Raw genomic sequence first — 20820 nt, 5'->3', positions numbered from 1 at the left:
CGAGGAATCCAGTGTTTGTCACTAGGCCCTCTTGTCTCTAAGCAGAGAAAGCCGAGATCTAACAATTCACTGCCACACCCACTTTTAAGATTATATATATAAGTATATATATATATAATATAGTATATTATATATATATGTATATATATAATATATATATATATATATATATATAAGTATATATATATATATATAATATATATATATATATATATGTATATATATATATATATATATATATATATATATATATAATATATATATATATATATATATTATATATATATATATATATATATATATATATATATATATATATATATAGTACACACACATATATACCATATAATATATGATTTATACATATATGACATATATATATATATATATATATATATATATATATATATATATATATATATATATATATATATATATATATACAGTGGTACCTCGAGATACGAGTTTAATTCGTTCCAGAACCGAGCTCGTAAGTCAATCGGCTCGTATCTCAAACGAATTTCTCCCATTTAAAATAACTTAATTCAATTTAATCCGTTCCGGACCTATGAAAAATCCCCAAACCATTGTAAATTATGAATAAAGATATGTTTTTAAAAAACAAATAAACATGTATAATTAACAAATACATAACAAAATATGAAATAAAGAAATAAAAGTTATTTAGCATAATAGTCTTACTTTGGAGACAGACGAGTGCGGCTAACGAAGGTGAACGGCGAGGAGGAGGGAGGGCGGAAGGGATGTAGGCACTCTAGACACGTACGTAAACGGCGCTTTTTCAGAACTTAAAACTATTTTCGTAACTTTAAAACTAAAACTACACTTTCCTTACTTCAAATGAAAGAAAAAACTTAAAACAATGCACTTAACTTTAAACTTAAACTAACCTTAACATTTACGTAAATTTAATTATCACTTGTTTTTTGCCTTCTTGGCTGCACTTTCTGTACTTTCACTCGCAGCTCTTTTCAATAAAAATTTATCCAAAGAACTTTGCTTTTGCCTGCCTTTTAAAATGCTTCGAAAATGTGACAAACAAGTGTCATTAAAAAGCGCTGAAGCACGACCAGTTGCCACTTTTTCTGGGTGTTTCTTTTCAATGAAATTTGACAGCTTTTCCCACATTGCCAGCATGTCTTTAATTTCGCCTGTAGAAATCACTTCCTCTGGCTCTTCCTCCTCCTCACTCGTGCTAATCTCTTCCAGAACCTTCGTGTGTTGCATCATCTGCAGCTCCTTCAAGTCCTCAGTTGAGAGTTCCTCCTCATGTTCTTCGACGAGTTTTGAGGTCACCTTCATCTACCTCCAGACCCATCGACTTTCCGAGAGATACAATCTCCTCCAACTCTTCTTGCTCGGTCTCGGGCTCAAACCCTTCGAAATCTCTTTCTGCAACAGCATCAGGCCATAACTTTTTCCATGCAGAGTTCAACGTTCGTCTTGTTACCCCTTGCCATGCCAAGTCAATGATACGTAGACAGATCACGATGTTGTAGTGATCTCTCCAAAACTCTCGAAGGGTTAGATTTGTGTTTTCCGTCACTTTAAAGCAGCGGCGAAACAAGTGCTTCGTGTACAGCTTTTTGAAGTTGGAAATGACCTGCTGATCCATCGGCTGTAGGATTGAAGTCTAATTAGGTGGGAGGTAGAGAACTTTGATAAACTGGAACTCCTCCAGAATATCATCTTCAAGACCAGGTGGGTGGGCTGGAGCATTATCAAGGATGAGCAATACTTTCATCGTGAGTTTATTTTCTTGCAGATACGTCATCACTGCAGGGCCAAAGACAGAGATTTACCCAGTCAGTAAAAAACTGCCGCGTAACCAATGCCCTAGCATTGGTGCGCCACATAACGTGCAATTTTTCTTTCAGTATCTTGTGTGTCTTGAAGGCTCGAGGATTTTCTGAATGATAAACTAGCAGTAGCTTCACTTTACAATCACCACTAGCATTTGCACATCATGCAAGGGTCAGACGGTCCTTCATGGGTTTATGGCCTGGCATCATCTTCTCCTCTGCTGTGATGTAAGTTCTCCGTGGCATTTTCTTCCAAAATAGGCCCGTTTCATCGCAGTTGAACACCTGTTGCGGGATATAGCCTTCCCTCGCAACAAGCGCAGCGAACTTTTGGATGTACGTATCGGCTGCTTTCAAGTCCGCACTCGCAGCTTCGCCATGCCTCACCACTGAATGGATGCCAGTTCTCTTCTTAAAATTATCAAACCAGCCATGGCTTGCCTTAAACGCTTCTTCTGATGCCTCTTTAGAAGTTGATGCTTTTTTCTTCACTAAGTCGGCATAAATACTCCGTGCCTTCTCGCATATTACCGTCTCCGTCACTGTTTCTCCTGACAACTCCTTCTCTTTCACCCACACAAGCAGAAGCTTCTCCATTTCCTCGTGGATATTTGTCCTTAATTGGGAAAGAATTGTGGTTCCTTTTGCTGGTGTAGCACTCTTGATGGCATCCTTCTGCTTCAATATCGTACAAATTGTTGATGTACTAAGGTCATAGATCTTTGCGAGTTCAATCACTCGTACGCCATGCTCATGTTTTTCTATTATTTCTTGTTTTAGTTCTATCGACATCATCCTCTTCTTCCTGTCACCATTGCCCTTAGCACTCACTTTCTTCGGCCCCATGATAACACACAAAAATCAAGCAAAAAAGAGTACAGCGCACAAGATACACTTTGATTCAAGCGGGTAACACGTGCGAGTGAGCGAGAGATGCTCTCGGATGATGCTCGACCCTGCGCACCAACTAGTGGGACGCTCCGGAAACACGGCTCGTATCTCGGATTTGGGCTCGTGTATGTATGTATGTATGTATGTGTGTGTGTGCATATATATATATATATATATATATATATATATATATATATATATATATATAAAATACAGTGGTACCTTGTCTGTCGAACATTTCTTATGTTCAACATTGAACAAATGCCCGTATTTCGAACTGACCAATTATCTTGTTACTACTTGTATTCGACAGCTTACTGTGTCCTACATAGTTTAATGATAACCATATTTGACAAAATAGATAAAAGAATAAAGCATTTCAATATAAAACTTGGCATAAAAGATGTACAAAATCATACGTCACCAGGGTGACATCACGCGCAGGTGACTTGGGACTGACTGAAGGAGCGTTGATTGTTGAGGAGGAGAAAAGTTAAAATACTACTGTACATATGTAAAAGCAACAACAATTCACATAAAAAAGGAAATTTTACATAAAAATTAGCATAATGATAAAATATGAACACAGTCAAATGCAATAAAAAAAAAAAAGTCTTAACTGAGCCAGTGTTCGACAGTATAGTTTAACCATATTCAACAAAATGGTAAATGAAAGAACTAAGCTTTTCACAATAAAAGTGAGCATAAACGATTAACAAAACAATTCGTCATAATGGTGATGCACAGCTAACTTGAGATAGAGGGAGGGAGTGTTTATATTTTTGAGGAATAACGAAAGAATAATTTTAAGTTATTATGCGTTGTTATATTGTTGAGGAGAGGAGACAGTAAAATCTTTACTATGATATGTACATCAAAGCAGTACCAATTCTCATAAAAGAATAAAATTTTATTTCTCAATAAATTCAACATAATGATAAAACATAAAAACAATCAAATGCAATACAGTGAAAAAAAAAGAGAAAAAATGATCTTACTTGAGCCAGTGTTCAGTGAGCTGAGTGAGACGATAGAGAGGAAAGAGAGGGGAGAAGGGGTTCGCTTCCTCCTGACTTACCAGCTGGGCTGGGATGATTATTAAGCCATTTCTTTCACTTACACTCAATTTGCCTGAATGACTTCTTTTTTTTTACAGTAAAATACGTACTTATCCAGTAACAATTGCTTTTACAATTTTTTAACACTGTAAAAGCAATTCAGCATCATAATAAACACACTGATGCCGCATTCAGCTTCTGCATTGCCTTTGATTGTTTGTTTAAAATGACTTCCTTGTGAAAAGTTATTTAATCTCTCTTTCCTTTTCTTACATCCTTTACTCATTATTTATTTGTTTGCAAAATCCTCATTTATTTTAAACTCTGCCATTTGCCAACAGTAAGTTGGTGTATTGTGGCATAATTAATCTCTTTCATGCATTAAAGATCCAAGTGTAAACATGTTAACAGTCAATCATTCACGCTGAGTACTCTCTCTCTCTCTCTAACACAATCAGACACACACACCATCAAATCCTTTGATTATCCTTACAAAATGTGAATAAAAGTGATTTTATGTCTGTATGCACATATATATATATATATAAGTATATATATATATATATATATATTATATATATATAGATATATATATATATATATATATATATATATATTATATGTAGAAAATATATTGTATTTATATTAACAAAAAAAACCACAGTAAATATTTTTTTTACTATGTGGTGCACTCTAGTGGTTTTACGGTTATCTTCACTTTCCACCGGCGTAATCTTTGACATATGTGACTATCTTTTATTATTTTGAAATCCATTTTGTAGGTCAGGCTCATCTAGTTGTGGTAGTAGTGTGTCAGTTCCATCATTGCTGTCATCAATATCATCATCACTCCAGTCATACCAACCATCATGAACAGTATCATTCCTACCATTCCTCCAAGTCATTTGGTATTTACCTCAACCTCTTTGTCAGCAGCAACTCATGTACTGCATTAGGAGAGGTAATGGTGGGTGTAGGAACCAATGATTAATGGGTAGGGCACTTGCTTGTGCCAATGAGGCAAAGACCTAAGTTGGTGGTCTTAATGTTGACTGTGGTATCATTTTCTTCTCCGGAACACAAGGGATTTTCAAGAAGGGAAGCAGGTATCATTGTTTTTTCTGGAACACAAAGGATTTCCAAGAAGAGAAGCGGGTCACTGTCACTTTTCTTGAGGCAAAGGGTAGGCCAGACTTCCCTTTGAAGGTGTTCGTTAGTCCTTGGATGGCATTCTGGTCTGTGACCTAACAAAAGGTTTCAGGATTTAGGACACCCAGTATAATGCCATCACTCTACTGGTACACTGTGCCATTATACTTTGCAAAGATGACCATTCACACCTCATCCGGCAAAAAGGTTGACACGGATCCTGACATTACTCATAATTTTCATGTACATCACTGCCTTATTCATAATTTTCATGTACATCACTACCTTATTCATAATCTTCATGTACATCACTGTCTTATTCATAATTTTCATGTACATCACTGCCTTATTCATAATTTTCATGTACATCACTGCCTTATTCATAATTTTCATGTACATCACTGTCTTATTCATATTTTCAAGTACATCACTGCCTTATTCATAATTTTCATCTACATACATCACAGCCTCCTATAAGAGTTCTTGCACTTGTCAGCCAGCAACAACTCAACAGCATGATTGTTTCCCTCAACATTAACTACACATCAGTGTGCCTGTCAACAGAACCATCGATTACATAATTAAAAAGGTGTCTGATAATCATTCTAAAACCTTTCAATATACTGAGAGAGATCTTGAGGACTCTTACTTGTGTAAATACAGAGGAGGGACTTGTCAGATACCCTATGGGCACAGTGCATCAGCCCTTTGATGGTCTATAAGGGTGCTCTTTGCAACATTATGGAATGCACAGATAAACAAGTTTTCTGTGAAATAGACACCACTGTACCTCCTTCCTGGATGTTCCTACTACTTTCATGAAGGTCAAACTTTGAAAAAATAAAAACATCACCTATATAAAGGCAACCATCTCTGGTTACTGGCATTGTGGCACCAAGTGTCCCACCTATTGCCTGGTGTAACCCCATTCCCTCATCCACCATGCCCCTCCTCTTATTGCAGCCAACCACTGCAACTTGTAAACAACAGCTTATTCAACATTATCATTGAGAAGATCTCCTGGCAGATCATAAACTATTGGTACAACTTGCATGACATTTACAGCAATAATGGGAAAGTGACCATCGACAGAATGACAGAATAATGCAATCAGCATCCTCCTGCTGGCAGCCAGATATACAGCAAACCATTAGTCAAAAATGACTTCTTTCCAACTCCTGAAAAAAACATTGCCTTAATCCAGCCTGATATGTAATCAAACCTACCAGCGTGAAGAGTACAGAATTCATCATGAAAATTGTTGTTATGGTCAGGACTCAGCTGATGAGGAAATTAATTTCAGCCTTCCCAACTGTTCCCATGAAAGCACTACTGCAATACATAATGACTATGTCTTACAAGGGAGTTGATAGCAGGTACTGTGATGTAAGCTTATAAAGGGAACCATAGATGCCTCTGCATCCCACATGGTTTCCATATTAAATAAGAAAAATCTGTAATTTATAAAATGAAGAGTTCCTTATTTTACCTACATGATAATATCCTTGTGACTATCAGACCCACCTCAGGATCACCAAAATGTCCTAAGTCTTCTACTCTGGCATATGACTGGTCAGTGCCATACCAACATGTATCACCTTCAGAGATGGAACATCAATACCACTGTCGCCAAAGACTGGACAACTTATGTCTTGTGTTATGTAAATTCTGTATAGTACCCCTGCTACTGCCTTTTGTATTTAGTCTCTACCGAGGATAAACTGTATGCATTACAGTCTACCAATTAAATTATGCTAAAAACTACAAAAATACACTACTTTCCAAGTGACTGTTCCCTTAATCTTTAAATGCCAAATTAAAGAGAAGTATACATTCCAACAGCATGAAAAAATAAAGATATCATAACCATTCACTCACATGTATAAATACATATGTCCAGACATGAATATGTAAAAGTACACACATTTTATTACATCAAAACATACCAAAAACTGGTAACATCTTGATTTGTGAAATTTTTCACTAAAGGTCTGTTTGATGACTTATGTGATGTAGGCTGAAACTGGAACAAACATAAATAGTAAAATGTTACAGGCATTAAATATAACTAAAGACAAAAAAGCCTCATGACTCAGATGTAACTTCAAAACATGTAAACTATTATGAAAACATTAGTATCATACAAACCTTTATTTTCATCACTAGAATATATAGGTGAACTTCCTTTCCTTCTATCTTCTTCACTATTATTTTCTTGACTTTCTTCTTGGAACATCTCTGGCAACTGCTCTTTGCTACCAGTCTCAGTTCCTTCACCAACTTTATGCTCCTCACTCATGATATCTTCCTCTATAAGAAGTATTTAAGTCAGTTTTAACATAACATTGTATATCTAATCATCTACAAACAAAACATAAATTAGCCTATATAACTACAATGGCATTTACACACCTACTAAACTGAATATAGATGTGGGATGTCCATATCCATTTGTAGGCAACATTCTTAAAATGATACTGAGTACACAAGTGTGGTGTATAAAATATATGTAATGCTGTTGCAAAAATTGTAATTGTTCATAAGTCTTCCTAGATTAAGACAAAAGATCAGGAATTTCAGTAGAAATTTTAAACTTCAACAATCACAAATTTTATAGTACAGTAAAATTGAGGTTTACTCGACTGTCAGACAACTTAGAACTATCAGTAAGTTTCAAAATGGTCTTCACACATACAAAATGGGCATGCTGAACTTGTATTGTTGCCTATTTTTATATATATTTTATCTATTTTTACCTTTAACATCGAATATTTAAAGGATACAGCTTTACCAAACAAAAACCAAGATAGTGTGCAATGCATAGAAAACAACAGACTAGAATTTAGGCCAAAGATCAAGTGCTAGGACCTATGAGGTCATTCACAACTGAAAGGGAAAGTGACAATAATTAATTGCCTGGTTGATTATGGCTACCAGAACTGGTATCACAATTCCTAAGTTATTGAAACTGTAATAAATAAAAATAGGAAACTGAATAACAAAATACATTTCATATAAATAATATCTAAATATATAAATATACATACATACACATACATATATAATATATATATATATATATATATATATATATATATATATACATATATATATACAAATATATATATATATATATACATATATATATATATATATATATATATATATATATATATATATATATATATAATATATATATTATTATTGTCACTTTCCCTTTCAGCTGTGAATGACCTCGACGTAGACTCCCTATTCACAAAAGTACCAGTACAGGACGTTCTTCAGTTTTTAAGGGAAAAATTATCCCCTTATTCAGATCATTTCCCATTGGCGCTTGACAAAATAATAAAGTTAGTTGAATTATGTGCATCTAATAACGTATTTTCATTCGGGGAATCATTCTACAAGCAAAAATTCGGGTGTAGTATGGGTAGTCCTTTAAGTCCTGTTTTAGCCAATCTGTACATGGAATACTTTTGGAAACTACAGTATAGATGCAATAAAACCCAAAAACATGCTGTGGATGAGATACGTGGATGACATCCTAACATTTTGGGATAATAAGTGGCGGGGTAATTTAATGAATTCCTCTCAAAATTAAACGCATTAGTGCCCAGCATCAAATCTAAAGTTGAATGGGAAACAGACAACAAAAATTCCTTTTCTTGATGTTTTAATAATCAGAGACACGACAGAATACAAATTTACCATATACATAAAACCAACGTTCTCACTTTCATATATTCACTACTTTAGCTATCACGACATTACTATCAAGATAGGTGTAGCTAGCAACCTATTCTTAAGATCCTTACGAATTTGTTCCCCAGATTTCCTGGAAAAAGAATTTGAACTAATTCGCAAGCAACTTTCATCTTTAAAGTATCCTGACCATATAATTGAGAAAGCAATTCAAAAAGCAAACGTAATTTTCTACCGACCCCCTAAAGACAAGACCAGAGACACACCCAACAATAAAAAAAAATTCCTCACCTGGAGACGATTAAGAGAATAACCCACACCCTTGGGAAATCCAACCCTTTTGCATTTACCTACCCAAATACCTTAGCCAAATCCCTGATTAACGTCCAACAAAAGACATCTCCCAAAGACTCTGGGGTCTATGAGATCCCATGCCAGGACTGTGACCAATCTTACATCGGACTTACAGGTAAATCACTTCCCCAGAGATTAATACAACACAAACAGTCAGTAGGTATGGACAACAGAACTCGGCTATTTTCAACCATATAAATGAAACATAACCATAGAATAAACTGATTTGTCACGTGTAATTTATAGCAGCAACTGCCGGTACAAGAGTCAAATGATGGAATCGGCCTTAATAAAAGAGAAGCAGGTAATGAACATCTCAAAAGGCGGGTGGATCTCAGATGTCGTCGACTAAGTTTTCATTCAACCAACGCTTAAGAAGATTAAAGGAAGATTATCAGCGGGGGTGACCTAAATTGGCTTACTTGTGGATGGATCTCTTGGTATAAATACCACCTTTTCTGTAAACTTTTCTCATTCATATACCTGAAGAGAGAGACAGCAGTCTCTGAAATATAGTACTTTTCTCTCTACATTTTGGTATTTTTATGGGCTCCTTTTATTAGATATATATCCTATATATATATTATATATATTATATATATATAATATATATATAGATATATATATTGTGTGTCTCTGCATATATAAATATAATATGTAAGTATATATATATATATATATATATATATATAATATATATATATATAATATATAAATATATATCTCTAGATATATATATTGTGTGTATATACATACATACATACCTATATATATCTATATATATATATAATATTATATATATATATATATATATATTATATATTATATATTGATATATATATATATAAATATGTATAATATATATAATTATATATATATATATATATCTAGACATAATATACATGTGTGTTTGTATAAAAATAAATAAATATATATATATCTATATATATTATATATATATATATATATATATATATATATATATATCTATATATATATATATATATATATATATATATATATATATATATATATATATATATATATATATATATATATATATATTTATTATAATATAAACATATATATGCAGTGGAACCTCGACATACGAAAGTCCCCAACTTACGAAAAATTCAAGTTACAAAAGCAAATACGAAGATTTTTTTGCCTTTGCATACGAAAATAATTCAGGTTACGAAAGGTTATTGCTGTAAAGTCCCGAGATTTGCCCGGACAACAGACAACAATTTTAAAACTCGCGCGCCGCCAACTGAGTAGACTCGCCACCATCCTCCAGCTCTCCTATTGGTTCCTGATGCTAGTCACTGCCTTAAGATCCTGCTCTCCTATTGGTCAGCATCTCTCTTCTCGTGCATCTATGTAAAGGAGTTCTTCGGTCACTCTGAAGCAGCATCGTTATCGTGAGCACGCGGAATTCGTTCGTTCATATACGATTTCGTTTGTAAACGTAAATTCGTGTTTTCGCTTTGTACTTTGTCGTGTTGTGTGAGAACTTGATTAGTAACTTAATTACGTACGTATAGTCATGGGTCCCAAGAAAGTTGCTGAAGTTCACGGAAAGAAGAGGATGCTTTCTATGGAGACAAAGATGGAGATTATCAAGAAGTATGAGGCTGGCATGCGGTTGAGTGTGATCGCTAAGAAATACAGCCGAAATCCGTTGACGATAGGCACCATACTTAAGCAGAGGGTAGCCATCAAAGCAGCTACACCTTCCAAGGGCGTGACTTTTGTACAACAAGAGGAGCCACGTGCACGATGAGATGGATAGACTGCTTCTTGTATGGATAAAAGACAAAGAAATTGCTGGCGATAAGATAACTGAAACGGCAACCTGCCACAAGGCCAGCAATATTTTCGGCGATTTGATTGCCAAGGCCAAAGATGACGAAGGAGAAGGGACATCGACTCCAACCCCAGACTTCAAGGCTTCTCGTGGGTGGTTTGAAAAATTCCGGAAACGGACTGGCATCCATTCGGTGGTGCGGCATGGGGAGGCTGCCAGCTCGGACATGAAAGCGGCCGAAGCCTTTATTAAGACATTCGACGAGATGACGATCAACGAAGGCTACAGTTCTCAGCAAGTCTTCAACTGTGATGAGACTGGCCTTTTTTGGAAAAAAATGCCTCGTCGGACGTACATCACGCAGGAAGAGAAGAAGCTACCCGGGCATAAGCCTATGAAAGACAGGCTTACGCTTGCACTTTGTTCCAATGCCAGTGGGGATTGCAAGGTGAAGCCCCTACTTGTCTATCATTCCGAGACTCCTCGAGCCTTCAAGGCCCACAAAGTGCTAAAGGAGAAGCTTCCAGTGATGTGGAGGGCTAATGCGAAAGCCTGGGTAACGAGACTTTTGTTCACCGAGTGGGTAAATCTGTGTTTCGGCCCGACAATGAAGAAATTCTTGGAAGAGATGCGCCTCCCTCTGAAATGTCTACCCTCCTGCCCTCGAGGAAGATATCCTAGCGGAGTATTCTTTTATCAAGGTTCTTTATCTTCCGCCTAACACCACCCTTCTCCTCCAGCCCATGGACCAGCAAGTGATATCGAACTTCAAGAACCAGTATATGAAACTTCTTTTCAAGAGATGTTTCGACATCACCAATACCACAAACCTCACCGTGCATGAATTTTGGAAGGAGCATTTCGATGTTGTCATATGCATCCGACTCATCGATCAAGCTTGGCAGGAGGCTTCGAGGCGAACCTTGAATTCTTCGTGGAGGAACCTCTGGCCTGATGCCTTATCCGCCGGAGACTTCGAGGGATTCGACGTGGGCGAAGCTGATGCAGATTCAGAAACAGTTGACGATCCTGAAACTGTTTCGCAACCAGATCTTGGCGAGATCGTTACTCTCGGCAAGTCCGTGGGCCTGGTCGTCGACGAGGACGACATCAATGACCTTCTCGAGGAGCACCAAGAGGAGCTTACGAGGGATGACCTGAAGGAGTTGGAGGCCATGTAACATAACATCATTCAAGAAGAGTTCTTTAGCAGCGGCGAGGAGGAGGACGACCACCCTATGACAACAGCTGAAATTAAGGATGCTCTAGCTGCTTTTTATAAGGTGCAATCAAATGTAGAGAAGAAACCACGTAAAGGCTTACACAGGTCATATGCCTGCGCAGTTCGATGACGTTTGCCCGAGTCGTTTCAGGAACATTGTGAAAAACAGGCAGAAGCAATCTTCCTTGGATAGTTATTTTTTAAAGAGGCCTTTAGTAGGAGTAAGCAAACAGGAAGATCCAAGTGATACGAAAAAACAGAGAGTTGAAAGTGGTGAAGAAATTGAAAAAAAAATTATTTTAAGTTTTTTGTAAAGTTAAATGTTAACGTTTTCTGCCATTTGTTAATCTTTCGTAAAGTTTAGTGATAATGTTCCCCGTCATTTTTTAATGTGTTTCGTAAAGTTAAGTGTTCATGTTTTCTAACATTTGTCCTCCTCCTCTGTCGCCACTTTCAGAGATCGCCTCACTCAGAAGGTAAGGTTCCACATTTTACTACATACGTACGTATGTACGTACAGTATTTCTTGTACCAAGTACACTAATACACTTTATTTACAGGTATGTAGTACATATTAGTAGTATATGTAGTTAAATTAGGTATTGAATGGTCCAAATTGTTGTATTTCATTGTTTATTGGTCAATTTAGCTTTATTATAAAATTTACTGGGGTGTTTTTGGAGGGCTTGGAACGAATTAGGCAATTTACATGTAAAATGTGGTTCAAGATACGAAAAAATCAGGTTACGTAGGCTGCTTTGGAATGGATTAATTTCGTATCCTGAGGTACTACCGTGTGTGTGTGTGTGTGTGTGTGTGTGTGTGTGTGTGTGTGTGTATGTATGTATGTGTATGTATGTAATGTGTAATATATATATGTATATATATATATATATATATATATATATATATATATATATATATATATATATATATATATCTATATATATATATAACAGTAGAGCCCCGGTTCACGACCGTATTAGAACTCGACATAATCGGATTTCGCCACTAAATTTCCAATAAACTTTGTATCTGTTTTCAACCAAAAAACCAGTTTCCGACCAAAGACCATATGATGTTTGTAAACAAAACTGTTTCCGCCAGCCGCCGCTAGTTGGCGTCATCCAGTGCTACCAAATGTAGCATAATTTCATGTTTTTTAGCATAATTTGACCCAAGAATTGGGGCTTAGCATAATTTCTTTCACACTTAGGGTTCTAGTACAATTTTAGAATGTATTTTCACTAAAATTTTAAATAAAAAGCAGAAAATTCCTCAATTTCATACAAAGCTATGGTGAATATAGTATGTATCTTCATAGTGAAATTGCCTCAAAAGCAGCACTAACAAATGAGTTAATTGCTAAGTTTGAACCCAACTAAGGAATGTTAAATTTTGTGAATATAAATAAAGACCCACAGTGGCATGACAAACGATCAGTAAAGTGTTAATAATGTTTTTTCTTCATGAGTAAAGAATTACTTTTGTTCCTTTTTTAAGTTTTATTTTTTTCATTAGTTATCAAAATTTTAATTATGTCTGAAGTGATTTTCACACAATTTTCAAGTATTTATTCATTGTGATTGTGATCTGTTAAAGAAAAATGGTGTTGCAGTGGCATGATAATGATCAAGGAATAAGTACGTATGTTTTTCTTCTTGAGTAGAGACTGGTTTGTTTGTTTACCTTTTTTTTTTTAGTTTTAATTTTTCAGTAAATATCAAAATGTTATATTTGAAGTAATTTTCACACATTTTCAAGTATTTATTAATTGTGTATGTGACCTGTTAAAGAAAAATGGTTCTCGGTGGCATGGTAATGATACAGTAATAAGTAAAATTTGTGTTTTTCTTCACATTTGTATGAGTGATCTTCACACATTTGTCAAATAGTATACTAGTGATTGCATATCAAATAGTATACTAGTGATTGCGTATGTGATCTATTAAAAGAAAAAATGGTGTTTTATTTCGAGTTTGCTAACATGTAATGATCATCAAATTATTAGTTATAATATTGTCTGTTCGTCACTTTGTATCATTTCACCTAATATATAAAAGTTTTAAATTTCCATTACATCGTTGTTTTAGCTCAAATGTATTAAGAGAAATGAGATAATGATAGATTAATAGCATAATTCTGGCACAAAATTGCACCATATTTGGCATAAATTCTTGCTTGGACCGACTAGCATAATTTAGCAAAATGGTTGGTAACACTGGTGACGCAACTCAGCATTGTTTAAAATCCGCAGCTATTGTTTACAAACATTCAAACGTGTCGTGTCTCGTACACCTTGCGCACATTTCGTTTGCTTTTTCGGTGGTATAAACTCTATACGCAGTTACCTTTTGATTCATAATGGGTCCCAACATTACTACTGGCTATCTATGTTCAAACCTTTTGATATTGTTAATCTCTGAAATAATGGAAAAGTGTTAACAAGGCATCTTGCGTTTTCCTTCTTCAAAATGTTTCCATCATTTCCAACTCCAAAATAAACCTTAAGTTTTGTTTATCCTCTCCTCTGCATGAAAGTGATGAGCGAAAAAAAGATTTAATCAAGCACCCTTGCTTCATTTTTTTTTTTCAAGCGTAGACCTATTTTAAAACCATGCTCACACTTGAGGCGCGCGTTTCAGTACCAAATGCAATACGTATTAAGTGTTAGGTTTGGAGTGAAGGCAATGTTATGTACGTAGGTTACATATGCGGTTCGGTAGCGATTGCAATCTTTAAGCTTTGTTAAGCTTGTGGGTAAAGAAGAGGTTAGCCATAGCTTAAATCAGAGAAGCCACTATGCCATATTAAGTGCGTAGTAATTAAGAAATTAAGACGAATCTTTTATGTTGTACTGTAATACGTCAATGTTTACGTGTAAGATTTGGTAGTGAAACCAGTTACATAAGTAACATGTTCGGTTCGGTAGCAACGCAATCTAAGCTTTTTAAGCTTGCCGGTAAAGAAGAGGTTAGCCTTAGCTTAACTCAGAAGCCACTACGGTATACATTTATAGAAATTAAGTAGATTCTTTTATGTCTACTGTAAAAATACGTCATTGTTTACGTGTGAGATTTGGTAGTGAAACCACTGTTACATACGTAACGTGTGCCGTGCGGTAACGAAAGCAATCTTAAGCTTTGTTAAGCTTGCTGGTAAAGAGGAGGTTAGCCTTAGCTTAAATCAGAGAAGCCGCTATGGTATAAAATAATTATAGAAATTAAGAAGATTCTTTTATGTCTACTGTAAAAAGACGTCAATGTTTACGTATGTTGACCCAGTTTACATATGTAATGTGTGCGCGGTAACGAACGCAATCTGTATGCTTGGTTTATAAGCGTCCTCGTAAAAAAAAAGGTTAGCTTGATATTAAACTCAAGAGATGCTGGTACGTAATGGTATAGTAATTAAAGAAATTAACCCTCTTACGCCGACTGGACGTATTTTACGTCGACTTACAAAAGTTTTTTTTAAAATTCGCGGAAAAATACTTATAGGCCTACCAGCCTAAAACTTTTGAATCACGCGCCTTGGGGGATGCTGGGAGTTCACGGATCAAGGTGTTGATTTGTTTACAATCGTTATGCAGGCGCGCAAGCGCGAATTTCTTTCTTGCCACACTAAAACGTATCTGTGACACATCTCAGAAATTATTTCATCACTTTGACATCATTTTTGTACCATTGTAAATTAGCCGTTACATGAAGTATTATATATGAAAATGTGCGCATTTTTATGTTCAATACAACAATAAAATACTCATGATTGTAGCTTTTATCAGTTTTGAAATATTTTCATATAAATAACGATAATTGCCAAAATTTCAACCTTCCCCCCCCCGGTCAACTTTGAACCCTCTACCGAAATGTCGAAAAAACGAAAGGTAAGCTAAACACTTATATTTTAGTAATATTCAATCATTTACCTTCATTTTGCAACTAATTGGAAGTCTCTAGCACAATATTTCGATTTATGGTGAATTTATGAAAAAACTTTTTCCTTACGTCCGCGCGGTAACTCTTCCGAAAAAAATCATACATGCGATTGTGGTAATGTTTGCACCATTTTAAAAATAGCCGTTATATAAAGTTTTATATATGGAAATGTGCGCAATTTCATGCACAATACAACTAAAAAACAACCCATGGTTGTAGCTTTTATCAGTTTTGAGATATTTTCATATAAATAACGATAATTGCCAAAATTTCAACCTTCGGTCAACTTTGACTCTACCGAAATGGTCGAAAAACGCAAATGTAAGCTAAAACGCTTATATTCTAGTAATATTCAAGCATTTACCTTCATTTTGCAACAAATTGGAAGTCTCTAGCACAATATTTCGATTTATGGTGAATTTATGAAAAAAATAACATTTTCTTTATGTCCGCGCAGAAACTCTTTCGAAAAAATCATACGTGCGATTGTGGTAATGTTTGCACCATTTTAAATTAGCCGTTACATAAAGTTTTATATATGAAAATGTTTGCAATTTCATGTAGAATACAACAAAAAATAATTGAAGGTTGTAGCTTTTCTCATTTCTGAAATATTTGCATATAAATCACGATAAATAGAAAAAAAACCACGTTCGGTCAACTTTGATTCTACCGAAATGGTCAAAAAACGCAATTGTAAGCTAAAACTCTTACAGTCTAGTAATATTCAGCCATTTATCCTCATCTTGAAACAAATTCGAAGTCTCCAGCAAAATATTTAGATTTATGGTGAATTTAAAAAAAAATCTTTCCTTCCCTCCGCGCGCGGATTCTCCGCCACAAATCTCCGAAATGCGTACGTCCCATTCTCGGAATATTTGCTCCGTTTCATATTAGGCATTTCATAGAGTTTTATATATGAAAATGTGCACAATTTCATGTAGAATAAAACGAAAAATATTTGAAGGTTGTAACTTTTCTTATTTCTAAAATAATCGCATATAAACAATATATATAAAAAAATTCGACATTTGGTCAACTTTAACTCGTCAGATATGGTCGAAAACTGCAATTGTAAGCTAATACTCTTACAGTATAGTAATATTCAATCATTTGTCTTCATTTTGAAAGAAATTGGAAGTCTTTAGGACAATATTTAGATTTATGGTGAATTTTTGAAAAAAATATTTGTTTACGTCCGCGCGTTACGAATTCATGCATTATTTTGTGATAATATTTTCTCTGTGTTGCTTTTATCGTTTTACAATGTGTTATATACCAAAATGATTGCAATTTAGTGTACATTACAACGAAAAAAAAAGTAACTTGTTACCTTTAACCGTTTCGCGCACAGCGCAATTTGAATACAATTATATATGAAATTTTGTTTTTGCGCTAATTTATATATGATAATGATAATTTTCTTCATTTCTGTTGGTTGCATACTAAACTTCAGCCAATGACAAAGAAAGGAGCCAAAAATGAACTCTTAATCTTGAAAACTAAGCTTGCTGTGATTTTTTGAAAAAAATATTTTTTCCGCTTCCGCGCTCACTCTGAAACACCTCCGGCACACGGGAGACAATTTTTTTTTTACCGCTTCGGCGTAAGAGGGTTAAGAAGATTCCTTTACTTATACGTACGTATATATGTACCATGCAGTACCATAATAATTGTCAAAGTCCAATAAGCTTGAAACCAGCCCTGATATTGGACAATTTGCCGTAAAAGACGCACCTTTTTTATAAGGACATCTATGAAACAAAATCGTTAGTATCATAACATTTACTGAAAGATAATTTTCAAGCGATTTTGACAGAGCTGGACCACCTACTAAGAACCTCTTCTAGTTTTTTGAGATTTTCAACTTTAGACTGGACAGTCGGAGCCCTCGCTAAGAAGATTGAAGACCATAAATTAATATCGAATGTAAACGTTTCTAGGCTTATAGCGACGATATGGTTTGTTTACTACCATAGTCCCGCTATAAACCACCGGGGCTGCGCTATGGTTTGTTTACATCCTTAAATGCCGACTTACTGAAGGCAAATTTTCGAAAGTTTTTGATAAATATAAATTGGGTTTAATTTTAATAGTTTATTAATTTACAGTAATAATAAGACTTGTTTTTCAATGTTTTTATTATGTTAGCAACACGTTTTAGGTCTACCCACTACACTACATTCTACTTACTATTTACCTAGGTAGCCTATGGCGCTTGGTCAGCAATCGGTTGGACGCAGGCCAGTTTTCTTTTATACTGTATATTATACATTTAAAATTATAAATATACATTTAACAGGATATTTATTTAACTTTTAACTTATTTAGTTGTAATTTACATGTAATGTATTGTATAAAAAGGAAAGGTAAGGTGGGGTTTAAGGGTAATAACTGATGGTCAAGAACGGATGAATTAAAATCCATTTTTCAGTTATTTCTTATGGGAAAACTTGATTCAGTTCTCGAAATAATCGAATTTCGACACTCCTTCTGGAACGAATTAGCGTCGAGAACCGAGGCTCTACTGTATATATATATATATATATATGGTATATATATATATATATATATATATATAATATATGTTATATATACAATATATATATATATATATATAAATTATAATAAAATATTATATATTATATTATATATATATATAATTATATATATTATTTATTATAATGTATATATATATATATATATATATATATATATATATATATTATAAATATAGATATATACATATAATATTATATATATAATATATATATATATAATAATAATATGTATATATATATATATATATATACTATATATATATATATTATATATATATATATTAATCTATATATATATATATATATATATATATATATATATATATATATATATATGTATATACATCATATATATATATATATATATATATATATATATATATATATGTATAACAGAATCACGAAAGTTAGGAACGTGATAAATCCATAAATAAAGATAAATGCCACGAAGGAAAAATAAACGAAGGAGTCTGCGAGATCTTTCGGCTTAAAACCCCTTTACTGAAGCAGATATGACAAAAATACGAGAAAAGACAATACAAGAAGGTTCGTATAACTGACAGATAGGGATTATAAAAGGATTAGTGCCTAGAATCTGACACACCTGGAAGATAAGAAACCTTCCCAAACAAGCATAAACAAAGGGTGCAATTAAAGGTTTAAGACAATCATCTCAGATACAATCTCAAGACAATTAAAGGATTATAGGTGACAGCTATACGGAACCTGGTAAACAAAACCATATTCACAAAACATGACAGACATACATTACAATAAAAAAAAATTTTTAATAACTCTAAGGCAACTGATTTTTATTTAAGTCAGTTATTATATATTTGAGGTTATTCTTAAACATGTTACAGATACAAGGGTCTAAATGAAAAAGGCCACGACTAACATTGAAATTACAATGAAAAGTAAGTTGTATTAAAGCAGATTCTAAAAGATTTCGTGATAAGACATCTCTTGACCGTGCAATTACTGAACTGTCAATCCAATTAATTCGGTGGTTGTTTTCACTTAAATGAATAAATAATGCATTAGATTTTTGCCCAGTTTTTACAGAGTATTTATGCTGGCTTAGCCTTACTTCTAAGCCCTTGCTGGACTGTCTGAGATAGAATGAGGGACAATCCATACATGGAATTTTATATATTATGTTGTTGCTTTCTCTGGGGCCATTTTTTATTAACATTCTTTTTAGTGTGTTATTATAGGAAGAAACAAGGTTGACATTAAAAGCTTTTAACAATGGTTTAATGGTTTCAAATCCGTTAAAATAAGGCAAACTGAGAATGTTCTTAGAATTTTCTTTCTGTGTGTTGTTTTCAGTATAAAACTTTTTGTGGGCTTTATTATAACAAATGTCTAATATATGTGAAGGATAGCATAAATCTTTCCCTATTTTTCTTATGTATTCTAATAACAGGTTAGAAAGGTGGCATAATGCAATTCAAAATTCTATAACATGTCATCACCTTTCCATCTGGAAATTAATTGATGCTTTAAAGAAAGAAGAAGCTATGGCAAAGAAAAAGAAAACAGACTATCAAAGAAATAAATAGGTCAATATAAACCTCAATTCATTGATTAAAGAATATAATCCCGAAAACAAATTGTCATTCTTATGAGGGGTAGTTTATAATATGCAAACATTTTTAGATATACCTTTAAACATGATTGTTTTAAATAATTAAAAAGTAGATCTTGATCTTTTTACATTTTTAGAAGATACATAACTATATGTTTATATGCAAGTTTTAAAAACAGTAAAAAATGAAATATAAGTTTTAAAAATGTACAAAACATGTGAATAAAATAATGGAATATTGATGATTATATATTTGTCCTTTGGTATTTAGCATGGATAAAGGTTTTGGTTGAATTACTTTGAGCAAATATAAAGTAACAACTTTAAATGTTTTTAGATATAAAACATATGCACTGTATAAAAATGAATTTACATATATTCAAACAATATTTGGTACGGATAAAGGTATATTTAAAATGATGCAAAAACACAGGTACGCAAATGTTCGGGTACGAAATTGCCCGGTACACAATAGTTCGGGATGCAATTATCCAGTACATAATAGTTCGGGATGCAATTGTCCGGTACACAATTGTGCTAGAACCATCCTTAAAGTATCCTACATCAAATATTCGAAATGAAATAGAGAGAGAGAGAGAAGAAGAGAGAGAAAGGAGAGAGACGAGGAGAGAGAGAGAGAGAGAGAGAGAGAGAGAGAGAGAGAGAGAGAGAGAGAGAGAGAGAGAGGATTGAACAGGCAAGAGTGAAATTATTAATTATTTTG

The 20820-nt window shown here is 33.9% G+C and overlaps 1 protein-coding gene across 1 annotated transcript in view; it reads right to left on the bottom strand.

Annotated features, from left to right (window-relative positions):
- The window catches only part of LOC135225788 (hypoxia up-regulated protein 1-like), a gene marked incomplete in the record, with an annotated part of 558991 nt that overhangs the window by 47150 nt on the left and 491021 nt on the right, over positions 1-20820 (bottom strand). The window contains 1 exon segment of the mRNA XM_064265268.1: positions 7070-7231. Within this exon segment, the coding sequence (XP_064121338.1) occupies positions 7070-7231 (162 nt within the window).

The sequence above is a fragment of the Macrobrachium nipponense genome, chromosome 13 (assembly GCF_015104395.2).
Source record: "Macrobrachium nipponense isolate FS-2020 chromosome 13, ASM1510439v2, whole genome shotgun sequence".
Lineage (NCBI taxonomy): Eukaryota > Metazoa > Arthropoda > Malacostraca > Decapoda > Palaemonidae > Macrobrachium > Macrobrachium nipponense.
The sequence above is the reverse complement of the archived record's forward strand: the minus strand, read 5'-3'. Positions and strand labels throughout refer to the sequence as shown.